The sequence below is a fragment of the Rhinopithecus bieti genome, unplaced genomic scaffold (assembly GCF_001698545.2).
Source record: "Rhinopithecus bieti isolate Rb0 unplaced genomic scaffold, ASM169854v2 scaffold_33302, whole genome shotgun sequence".
NCBI classification, from domain to species: domain Eukaryota; kingdom Metazoa; phylum Chordata; class Mammalia; order Primates; family Cercopithecidae; genus Rhinopithecus; species Rhinopithecus bieti.
This window is the reverse complement of record NW_016814366.1, coordinates 1,554,689-1,567,463: the sequence shown is the minus strand read 5'-3', so window position 1 is coordinate 1,567,463 and position 12,775 is coordinate 1,554,689. Positions and strand designations below refer to the sequence as shown.

At 38.2% G+C, this 12,775-nt stretch overlaps 1 protein-coding gene across 4 annotated transcripts in view; it reads left to right on the top strand.

Annotated features, from left to right (window-relative positions):
* YAP1 (Yes1 associated transcriptional regulator) overlaps nt 1-12,775 on the top strand; it is a 122,776-nt gene that overhangs the window by 90,235 nt on the left and 19,766 nt on the right. For 2 of the 4 annotated variants that reach the window (XM_017850110.1, XM_017850111.1), the window contains exons 4-5: nt 3,846-4,039; nt 7,457-7,504. In XM_017850110.1, the coding sequence (XP_017705599.1) occupies nt 3,846-4,039; nt 7,457-7,504 (242 nt within the window). The remainder of the gene's footprint in view (nt 1-3,845; nt 4,040-7,456; nt 7,505-12,775) is intronic. The other 2 variants (XM_017850112.1, XM_017850114.1) reach the window with 2 other exon arrangements.

The window sequence follows — 12,775 nt, the reverse complement described above, 5'->3', positions numbered from 1 at the left end:
GTCTCGCTTTTCGCCCATGCTGGAGTGCAGTGGCATGATCTTGGCTCACTGCAACCTCTGCCTCCCAGGTTCACACCATTCTCCTGCCTCAGCAACCTGAGTAGCTGGTACTACGGTCACCCGCCACCATGCCAGGCTAATTTTTCTTTCTCTTTCTTTCTTTTTTTTTTTTTAAGTAGAAACGGGGTTTCACTGTATTAGCCAAGGTGGTCATGATCTCCTGACCTCGTGATCGGCCCGTCTCGGCTTCCCAAAATGCTGGGATTACAGGCATGAGCCACCGTGCCCGGCCGATGTTTTTTTTTTTAAACCCTTATTGGCTACCTTTGGGAGGACTCTGGGACCAACTCATCATCCTGAAAATACACACAAAAAGGGAATGAATCAAACATTTATTCTGTACCTTACCTGTACAAATTATGTTTCAGGGTAACAAGATGCTTAATATGGAAGGTTTTTTTTTTAAACCCTTATTGGCTACCTTTGGGAGGACTCTGGGACCAACTCATCATCCTGAAAATATACACAAAAAGGGAATGAATCAAACATTTATTCTGTACCTTACCTGTACAAATTATGTTTCAGGGTAACGAAATGCTTAATATGGAAAAATTCTTATTTATGGAACTTCAAATAATACATGGGAAGGAATGATACCATCATTTTGTAACCTCTAATGAAATAATAGGTTTAGGTTTTAAAAAATCAGTGGTTGCTAAAAACCACTGGGTGAAAATAACCTAAAGTGGATATAATAGGTTTGCCACATCTGCACCACTGATCCATCCTTATCATGAAGACAGTCATCTTGTGCCTTCTGTCCTCATGTAGTGCCACCAGTGAGGTATTCTTGCCAAAAATTGTGATCAGGCCTCTATATTCGAACTTGTTTACATAAATCAAGAAATGGAAAAGCATGCTACATAGTAATATGGGGATGCAATCAGCAAAGTCCAGGCTGTAGAAAAGTCTATGAGGCAAATGACAGTTTCTTTGACAAATAAATGACAAGGAAAAAACAAAGGGGGAACCTGTGTATTAAAACAGTGGTCCTCAGAGTGCTGGCATGAATCAAAAGTCACTGGGAGGGCTTGTCAAAACACAGATTGCTGGCTTCATCCCATAGTTTCTCATTCATTAGCCCTGGGTCAGGGCCCGTGAATTTGCATTTCTAAAACGTTGCTAGGTACTCTTCCTCCTGATGATACAGAAACCGCAGAACCATGTTATTAAAGTCTTGGATTATGAGTCAAATACAGTGTATGGACCTTGTTTGGATTCTGCTTTGAACAAGCCAATTGTAAAAATAATAATAATTCCCTTGATAATAGGGAAGTGTAGGCATGGGATGGACTTTTGATACTATTAAGGAATTGGTAAATTTTGATAGTGTAATCATGGTATTGTAATTATATTTTTCTTTTTTTAAAGAAGACCCCATCTTTTTAGAAATACATGTTGAAATTATGGGTGAAATGCTATATTGTTCACTTGAACATAATTGGCGCTGAAAAGTAGTTGAGGATAGAGGTAAAAAAAGATTGGGGCCAGGTTTTGACAATTGGGAAGAACGCAAGTGATGAGTACACAAGGATTCATTATCTGTATTAATTTTTCTACTTTTCTATGTTTATGGAAATTACCTTCAAAATGTAAAATATATGTTTGGAAACATAAAAATATATTCCTAAATAGCTCATGACTTAAATGTAAGTCACCATAGAAATTACACATTTTTGGAATAGAACAGTCATGAATTACACTATTTCAAAACATGTGGGATGCAGGTAAAGCAGGACTTAAGGGTAAATTTATTGATTTAAGTCTTCCAAAAAAAGATTGAAATGAATTAAGTTCAACTCAAAAGTTAGAAAATGAAATACAGAAAAGCTGGAGGGAAAAAAATAAGAGCAGAAAAAATGGAAATAAATTAATAATGCAGTCATCTTATATTAACAGGTAGCTGAGAAGATTGGATTGAATCAAGGCATTATTCTGAGAGACTGGTCTGTAATTTTCCTCTCTGTAATATCCTTGGTTCTGTCTCGGTGCTATCCTAGCCTGATAGAAGAATTGGGCAGTCCTGAGCCAGGTATGGTGCTTGCCTGCAGTCTCAGCTACTTGAGAGACAGACAGTAGGATTGTTTGAAGCCAGGTGTTTGAGACCAGTCTGGGCAACATAGTAAGACAGAAAAGGAAAAAAAAAAAAAGTGTGGTAATCTAAAGAGAAATTAATAGTAGGACTTCTCTATTGTCTTAAATAGTATCTGCCTCAGTGAGTAACTACTCAATTTATGTAGAAATGGCTCAGTATTTTTTCAGCACACACTTCGTGCCAGATGCTGTGCCAGGTATTGAGGACACATAGATGACTAGGATATGGCCCATACTCTGGCACTCAGTCTGAGGGAGCATATAAATTTGTAAACAAAAATTAGAATCAGGCAGGAAACATCAGTAGACAATATGGAAACATTCCCAGGCAATTCCTTGAGAGAAGAAAATTTTTAATGTATAGGATGGATTCAGCCTTGTGAGGTTTTTGCTCAAGTAGTTTCCAAGAAGAAATGGCGTTTACCAAGCAGCCAGTGTGTTATAATGGGACACATTAAAAATCACGAGGAGTTTGCTGTGTGACTGGGAGACCATTAAGTTATAAGAGCTGTCAGTGTATGTTATTTAGGATTTTTGTAGCAAGGTTTATATGAGAGATTGGCCTGTAATTTTCCTTTCTTTTAATATCCTTGTATGGTATCAAGGTTATGCTGGCCTTATAAGTGTTGGAAAATATTCCATCCTTGTTATGCTCTGGAAGAGATTGTGTAAGATTGGTGTTATTTCTTCCTTGAATGACTACAAAGCCATTGGGACCTGGGGTTTTCTTTAGTCATTGTGTACCAAACATTTAGTAGAAACAGTGACCCAAAATTTCAACTTAAGTTAAATATGTATCTGAAAAGGTTTATTATTTTTACTAACATTTTCACATAAAACTTCCCTCTGCCCACTGAGGTTAATCCACAGTTTGATCAGTGTTGTATCAGTGACAGAAATTCACTAGTATGAAAACCCAGTCCGTTTCTGACCACCAAATAGTGTATTACAGCTTCAAAAATTTTTTTTTTGCTATCTAGACTTTGTGCTGTGGGTACCATGGTGTCCAATGAGACAAATCTGTGTCATCCAAATACTTGTGACCTCAACTTGATACGAGCAAGCATCATATCATTTTAATCTACTTGCTTTATTGGGATGTGTATGTGGATATATTAAGGGCTCATTATTTTCATGGGCTTTGCTGCTTGGAATGTTTTGTCTTAGTTTTGTGGATGAATTTTAATTACATTTTTATATTTCATAAGAAGTAATGAATTTACGTCATTCACACTTCAGAAGTTATAAAAAAGGTTCTCCAACTTTGTCCTTTAGTCACCTACTTTCCCATCTCTGGAACCAAAAGATGTTAGTTGCTTCTTAGCTCTTCATCAATTTTTATATCCTCTGAATATGCAATATATATTCACTCCCACTCTCTCCCCCCCTTTTTTTTTAACACTTTACCTTGCTTTTAATTTAGTAAGTCCTTAGAAACTATTCCTTATCATCATTGCATGTTAAAACTACCTCTTGTTTCTTTTCTCTTATGAGTTTCTTGTATCTTATGACAACAGTAATAATAAATTAATGTAGTCATTGTAATATTGATGGATTTTTAGGTTATTTCCAGTCTTCCTGCCCAAAAAAGCTACATTGAATATCCCAAATTGCTTTTGAATAATTAAATTATCATTTTCTCTTCCTTCGCTAGTTTTTTAGGACAGATTTTTTTTTTCTTTTCATTTCAGCCATGAACCAGAGAATCAGTCAGAGTGCTCCAGTGAAACAGCCACCACCCCTGGCTCCCCAGAGCCCACAGGGAGGCGTCATGGGTGGCAGCAACTCCAACCAGCAGCAACAGATGAGACTGCAGCAACTACAGATGGAGAAGGAGAGACTGCGGCTGAAACAACAAGAACTGCTTCGGCAGGTGAGGCCACAGGTTAGAAACCAGCCTTCCACTTTTTGGGGTTTGTTTTCTTAAAGTTGGGCAGATTGCATTTTAACATTTATTAGTTACAGAAGATTGTTGTCTTTGTAAAACTGAGCAACACAGAAGCATTCTTTCCAGCCCTGTCCTTGTCTTAGTTTCGTGACTGTGAATGGCCTTTGATCAAGTTACAAGGGATGTGACTTGGAAACCTGTATCATGAAGAGCTGTTTTGGTCATGGTCATTGCAATTGAGCAAAAAGTGAAGGAAGCAAGGATGCTTTCTCTAACCTACATGGAATTGTGGATTGCTGTTTTTCTGAGGATTTCACTAAAGGGGAAATTCTAGAACATCACTTGGGAGAAAATATCCTTTATTAATAACTTACGTGGTGGGATACACCAATATGACATTTCTCGAATGACAAATATACTTCAGTATTACCGAATCTAAGAATTTTCATTTAAAACAAAATAAACATTACCTTTGGCCAGGTGCGGTAGCTCACGCCTGTAATCCTCGCACTTTAGGAGGCCAGAGTGGGCAGATTACTGGAGGCCAGGAGTTCAAGACCAGCCTGGACAACTTAGCGAAACCCCGTCTCTACTAAAAATACAAAAATTAGCCAAGCGTGGTGGCGCACACCTGTAATCCCAGCTACTTGGGAGGCTGAGGCACAAGAATCACTTGAGCCTCAGAGGCAGAGGTTCAGTGAACCAAGATTGTGCCACTGTGCTCGAGCCTGGGTGACAGAGCGAGACTCTGTCTCAAAAAACAAAAAGTTATCTTCAAGTTTAGAAGATGCCAGTGTGCTTTAAAATGACCTGCTTATGGATGTTTTTTTATGTTGGGAAAAGTAGGACATAGCAGTAGAGAGCTTGAAGCCCTTTAATCACCATTTCCATCAGCTTTCTTCTAGAAGGTACTGTTGGTCTTTATGTTCCTAATATATATAATTAATGTCAACATTAATTTTGACTTATTTCAGAGTGGTTAAATCTAAGTTCAGATATTGGGGATAAGGTCTTTTGTTAAACAGTGTAGATATTTTTTAAATTTCTATATAAAATTTTTTTGAATAGATAACAGAAACATGGTATAATAGTGATAAATGTACAAAAGGTGAAAGTACACTCAAAATAAGAGCTTTTCCCTGTTTTTCTGGTTCTCTCCTATGGGGCCTAAGTAACTATGAGTTTCTTAGGTTTTTTGTTTTTTGTTCATTTTTCCAGAGATATTCTGTTTACATACATAAAATACATGTATCTATGCTGTTTTTTCCCCCACCTAAATCACAGCATGCTAAGTATAGACATTTAAAAATCATCGTACTCAGCCAGGCATGGTGTCTCATGGCCCATGCCTCTAATCCCAACACTTTGGGAGACTGAGGCAGGAGGCTTGCTTGAGCCCAGGAGTTTGAAACCAGCCTGGGCAACATGGTGTGAGACCCTGTCTCTAAAAAAAAAAAAACAACCCTCTACATTTCTGTTACCAGGAAGTAAGCACTTAAAGGTCTGGTTTTTTTTTTTAAGGGCTATATTTTAAAAGTAACTCTTGAGTGTCAGTGAAAATATATGAACTCAGTACTACCTGAACTCTGATTTGGGGTTTGAGGAACTGGTATTTAATGAGTTAAATTAAGCCATGGCTTCTGAGACAGGCTCACCTTTAAACTGTGCTTTGTCGGTAATCTGTCCATACAACTCTAGTGTGATTGACATCAAAGGTAAACCCTGATAGAAGGAGTAAGACAGTACGTGCCAACATATGATATCAGGAACTTTTTGGGGCTCAGAAAATATGCTACAAAATATGGTTCTTTGACAGACTAAACTAAGGAAGCAGCCTCAAGTTCTCTCCCAAAGCACAGGATGAGGTTGTTCTTTGAAGTTCCTTTATCTACCTAGAAACCAGACCCCCCAAAAAGGAATACAATTGCTGTTGATCCCCTCCCCAAAATTTCATTAACCAGAGAAGACTGAAACTTGTATGACAAAGGAAAAGACTAAAAATTAAATATCACACCTAGAAAGCTCAGAGGAACTTTGCCCAGACTATTGTCTGTTCTCAGATCCCATTCAGTTTCCAAAGATAATTATTTACTAACCATTGTCTGAGCACTAGGCCCATTCATTCTGTCTAAAAATCATTTACTGCCCTTCAAAATGGCCTCATTTCCCTCATGTTCCCTTCCCCTGTGAAGAAGGGTATTATGTAGTATCTGGAACTTACTCGGTTATTGGGTAATCATTCTCTTGCAATTTCCCCCATGCTTGGGTACCTTAAATAAATTTGTATGCCCTTTTCTCCAATTAATTTGTCTATTAATTCATTTTCAGCGAACCTTTAGAGGGCAGAGGGGAAGTTTTCCTTTTGGCCCCTATAAAGTGATCCTGAAAGAAATGTTTATCTGACATAAAAAAGATGGAGAAAAGAAGCATTATTGTACCTCTGACTTTCTAACAAATTACCATAAAGAAGATTTTTCACCTGCTATTGTTAGAACACGGTAGAACCATCAAAATATAATTATGTGGCTAATAGAAAAAAATAAAGCAATTTAAAATGTTTTATGTAACCTATTTTCATTGTTTTTCATTTTGTTGTTACCGAGTAGTAGTTGTTCTGAGTAAATACAGGTCTCAATTTCACTATGAATAAAAACTGTCAAAATCAAAAAACTAAAAAAAAGTTATTTAATTACTAATGTTAAAATCACACTGTTTTTAAGATGATTTGTAAAGTCTAGAAATGGGGCCATTCGCCATTTTGTTTTATGCCGTAGATCATCCTGGGGTTTTTTGGTGGGCAAACGCTGCTATTTGTAAAACTCTACTTTCAAAGAATTTCCCTAAATCTTAATTCTCAGTCTTACTCTGGGTGATGGGTCCTGGACAGAATAGCTTCACTTCCTTTAAAGGTAACTTCTTTGTTTCATCTTTACTACCTACTGTGTCGTCTTTTCTTATGTTAAAGTTGACAGACCTGCTCTATTCTCATACTAATAGACTATTTTTTGGATTTTTTTTAAGTAATCACAATGAATTCAGTGTATCTTAAGTCTTTTGGCTTCCTGTGAACTTCTTCCATTGATAGTTTATCTTACCACTGAAACATCAAATATATTGTATCTGCTTTATCTAATACTCAGAAGCAAAGAACCTACGTGACCAATATCAAATTTTTTTTAGTTCTGACACCTAAAGTCTTGCTGTCCTATCCTCAATGCTGTTAAAAACTTCTGAGGTTCCAGTTTTGTTATGTGGTGACTCCATTGGCTCCTGTCTTCCTCAGTCTGCTTCTTCTTGGGTAGCTTGGGAATTCTGTGCTATGGTGATACGTCTGGATACAATTTGTAAGTCAGCCTACACAGCCAGACCATGTGGCTTAAAGTAATTTTTATCCATCTTATTTTTTACTCTTAGGCAATGCGGAATATCAATCCCAGCACAGCAAATTCTCCAAAATGTCAGGTAGGCTCTTATCTGATGTTTTAGCACTGGAAAAAAAAAAAAAAGATATTAAATTAGGAAAGATAAACTTACATTCCAGGGTTCTATCCTTATTGGACATTAGCCCAGAGTATAACTTTGAGCCATCTTTGATACTGAGGTTAACATCGCCCTTCCAAGAAAGTCTACACAGTCTGCTCCCTCCCTGCTCCTCCTAGGGAGTTTCTGTTTATTTTGATTCCATGGAGGTCTTTTTTATTCTATATTTAAATGTATTGTGTCTCAGTTGTACATCCTATCAGCTTCTAGGTATGCCTAATTTTTATTTGAATAGCTTAAATAGTATGTGTAATGATTTAAAGGAATTAATAAATTGAACAGTAACAAAAGCAGTACTTACTCGGGTAGGCTAGTATAGGAAATTTTAGTCATGATACTATGTGGAAGAGAAAAATTCTTTCTAGTGAACATTCTAAAGGAAAAACATCAAAATTATCAGGAGAGGATCTGCCTGGATAGTATTTCAGGTTTTCTTGTTGGCTTTTATCAGCATTCTCTGATGAACCCCAGGGAGCCCTGGTTGTGAAGGCATCTTATTTAGAAGGAAAGATTGTGGCCATTTTTTCTTCTAACACAGGCACTTGTCTGACTTGTGGGAAGAATCTCATTCTTAAAACCAAAAAGATTTTAGGTGTTTGGGATCTGCAAGATTCGAAGAAATTTGGAGCCAGAGGATCATTCCACTTCTCTTGGGGCAAAAGCAACCATAAAATGCCTCACATTCTATGTAGCTTATTCTGCACTAGGCTAAATAAGTACATTGTTTTAGAATCTGCTGTAGAAGTGGGAGCTGGCAAAATTCTGCTCATTTTGGATACTGTTAAGTTGTCCATTGGAGCACCATGATGATAAAAGTCAGATACAGTCTTCATAGAGACCAGTTAATTTTGTGAGAGGGAAAATCTCTATTCTTCTTTATCTGTCTCATAAATGCCCCCATTCATCAAAAGACCAAGCAAGGAATAACTCATAATAACCCATCTTCACCAAAGTCAAGCATAGACATTCTTATGATGAGGGGGCACTAATATCCCCATTTGACTGTGAAGTGTAGCATAGCATTGGGTCTTTATAACATGAAGCCATTTTTTCTTTGCCGTTTCTCTGAAGTGTTTTTTTTTTTGTTTTGTTTTGTTTGTTTGTTTTGTTTTGTCTTTTTTCATTTTTGAGACAGTCTCGCTCTGTCGCCCGGGCTGGAGTGCAGTGGCGTGATCTCAGTTCACTGCAATCTCCACCTTCTGGGTTCATGCTATTCTCCTGCCTCAGGCTCCCAAGTAGCTGGGACTACAGGCGCCCGCCACCACACCCAGCTAATTTTTTTTGTATTTTTTAGTAGAGACGGGGTTTCACCGGGTTAGCCAGGATGGTCTCGATCTCCTGACCTCATGATCCGCCTGCCTCAGCCTCCCAAAGTGCTGGGATTACAGGCGTGAGCCACCACACCCGGCCTAAAGTGTTTCTGAAAGAAGACTTTTATTCATGATAAATGAAATAGAAACTAACATAGGAGCAGAAATTAACTCAAAGGAGATTTGGATTCAGGTAAAAGTCCTCCATGCCATAAAATGTTGAACTTGTTTCCTTTTTTCCCAGGGTCTTACACCCTAAATCTGGTAAATAGTCAAATTCTTCTTGATCTTTGTTTCATACTTGAATAGAAAAGTAAATCCTTACTGTTATTAAAATTATCAGGAATTCTTAGACTTTTTTAAAATAGTAAAGCTTTAGAAAAGATGAGGCTTATTAGTAGTAAAGTTTCTAAGATGTGAAGATTAGAGGTAATTACTTAGATTTACCGACCACAGCAAAAAACTTGAAAGAGGTTTTTTAAAATCTTTGCATATGCTGGAGATTAAAATATTGGTTTGTTATATATGCTTTAGTTGTCAATGTATAATATTTACCTGACATAATTGTGGAAAATTAACAGTTAAATGTATGAAAATCAAGTATAGGGTTATATTTGAAATAGCTCAGATCAAGAAATCTGGAGGTATTTGTATCAAGAAAGCATGTGTATATTTTTCTCATCCTATTATTTTCTAAATAACCATAAGGTAGTTGTCAGGAAATAGATCACAAAGAAGAGTCATATCTTTTTCTTTTTTCTTCTTTTTTTTGAGACAGAGCCTTGCTCTGTTGCCCAGGCTTGAGTGCAGTGGCGTAATCTTGGCTCACTGCAACCTCCGCCTCCCGGGTTCAAGCGATTCTCCTGCCTCACCCTCCTGAGTAGCTGTGATTACAGTCACCTGCCACCACGCCCAGCTAATATTTTGTATTTTTAGTAGAGACGGGGTTTCACCATGTTATCCAGGGTGGCATCTCCTGACCTCGTGATCCGCCTGCTTCGGCCTCCCAAAGTGCTGGGATTATAGGCGTGACCCACCATGTCTGGCTAGAAGAGTCATATCTTAAGTGAAGATGGCTTTAAATAGTGTTTCTCAGAATAATCAAGAAAGCTAGAAAGGGTTTTCCAGTCCCAAAGAACAGAGGGTATAAAGACATCATTCAATATCTGAACACCAGACACTGTTGTTCAAAGTTACCGGTTTTTTAGGTTATACTTTTCTAATAGATATTAATGCAGCTGAGTTAGCAAGGAATAGTGAGAGCAGTGTCCTTGTCTAATGACACATCATATACCTCATATGCTGTGGGATGTGAAAAGCCACCAAACTTCAAAATGCTTATGAATTACTTCGAAAGCTGTCTTTAAGTACTTCCAGCAGGATTAACAAATCACGTGGCTGTTGTAGGGTGCTAACGTCAGTATGGGTGAGGTTAATGAAAAATTCCAAGATCCATGGCCCAAGTGATACTGAAATGTAAAATTTTGAAAAAACTTTAAAGGCATTTATGTATCTTCTTAGTTGAATATGGAAATTATCACCTTAATTTATTACACTATGTTGGCAGAATTTTGGAAAAATTCATCCTTACAGAACTTAACTTTTATTTTTATTTTGAGATGGAGTTTTGCCCTTGTTGCCCAGGTTGGAGTGCAATGGCGTGGGTGATCTTTGCTCACCGCAACCTCTGCCTCCCAGGTTCAAGTGATTCTCCTGCCTCCGCCTCCCAAGTAGCTGGGATTACAGGCATTCACCACCATGCCCAGCTAATTTTGTATTTTTGATAGAGATGGGGTTGCTCCATGTTGGTTCAGGCTGGTCTTGAACTCCCAACCTCAGGTGATCTGCCCGCCTCAGCCTCCCAAAGTGCTGGGATTACAGGCGTGAGCTACCGTGCCCGACCAAAGAGCTTAACATTTTAATTTTATTTTGATTACTTACAATTTTTATGTTTCAAAAGCAATTTCCGTTCTCAGAAGAAACTTTTTGAAACTGTAAACATCTTTGCTTTGTGAGATTGAGCAGTTAATGCTATTTTCTAGTCATATCTCTGTCACACATCAGTGCGCACTTGTAAATTGGAGAGACCTTTAGAGCGAGTGGGTTTAGGAATGCACTCTAGCTTCTGTTTCAAGGTCTTTGAGAGAAGCACTTTGAGTAAAGATAGTCCCCCTTGAGTGCAAACACTTCTACCTTCTCTTGTGCTTAAGAATATGGTTCTTGGACTGGGGGCAGTGGCTCACGCCTGTAATCCCAGCACTTTGGGAGGCCGAAGCGGATGGATCACGTGAAGTCAGGAGTTTGAGACCAGCCTGGTCAACATGGTGAAACCCTGTTTCTACTAAAAATACAAAAATTAGCTGGGTGTTGTGACAGGCGCCTGTAATCCCAGCTGCTCAGGAGACTGAGGCAGGAGAATCGCCTGAACCCGGGAGGCAGAGGTTGCAGTGAGTCCAGATCGTGGCATTGCATTCTGGCCTGGGCGAAAAGAGCAAAACTCCATCTTTAAAAAAAAAAAAAAGAGAGAGAGAATTTGGTTCTTAGTATCTGGGGTTCCCTAGTACCTATGAGATCAAGTTTAAACTCTGCAACTGGCTCATGATCTGTGGTCAGTAGCCTTCTCACTCACTGATTTCAGTTAAGCCAGTAACTCTTCCATTAGCTAGGTGCACTCTGCTACCTTGTTGCTGTTACTCTGCTCACAAGCTTTTCCCCGTAGTAAGAACCTTGCTTATACCCTTTGTTACCAGTAAAGATTCTTCATTTCTCTTTTTTTTTACCTTTTTTTTTCTTTTTTATTATACTTTAAGTTCTAGGGTACATGTGCACAACATGCAGGTTTGTTACATATGTATACATGTGCCATGTTGGTGTGCTGCACCCATCAACTCGTCGTTTACATTAGGTATATCTCCTAATGCTATCCCCCCCCCCCTTCATTTCTCTTTTAAGGCTTTGGGTGAGATTAATTCCCAAGTGCCCTTATGAGAATTCTTGAGGCAGGGCACAGTGGCTCACACCTGTAATCCCAGCACTTTGAGAGGCTGAGGCAGGCAAATCACCTGAGATCAGAAGTTCGAGACCAGCCTGGCCAATATGGTGAAACTCTGTCTCCACTAAAAATAGAAAAATTAGCTGGGCTTGGTGGCATGCACCTATAGTCCCAGCTACTCAGGAGGCTGTGGTGGGAGGATGGCCTGAGTCTGGGAAGTTCAGTGAGCTGAGATCGTGCCACTACACTCCATCCAGCCTGGGTGACAGAGTGAGAGTGCCTCAAAAAAAGAAAATTAGAGAATTCTTGAAACTACTCAGAAATAAGAACAATACTGCTGTGTAAAGACATCTTAACTCAGTAGCCAGTGTAATTCCAATTTAGGTGGTCAAAAGTGTGATATGGGATTACTTTTGTATTTGGGCAAGTAATTGCTTCAGTCTGTATAGAAATTACAGTATAAATATTTTGCAACTGTTGAATAATGTGTAATTGCCTTTCCTTATGGGTGGTAACGAATAGACACCAGGGTCAGTCACTGGGTTAATGAATGATAAAGCCCACAGTATTGCTGTTGAGGATACTGTACTACACCGTTACCTCTCAGTAGTGAAGAGGTTCAGATGTTTACAGTTGTAGTTAATGAGAACAGAATAATATCATTGTTCTGACCTTTATGAAAACAATTGCCAACAACCATTGTTTTTCCTGAATTTAGTAAAAGTAAAATATTTGGCGTTTTTCCCTTCAAACTGTCTTTCATGTTAGCTTTTCAAAATCCTGTTAACACTTTTTCTAACATTATCTTTCTCTTTGAAAGATACTATCTTTCTCTTCTAATATTAAATAAATCATGGATTTTTTGAATGTTTTCCAATGGATATATTATAT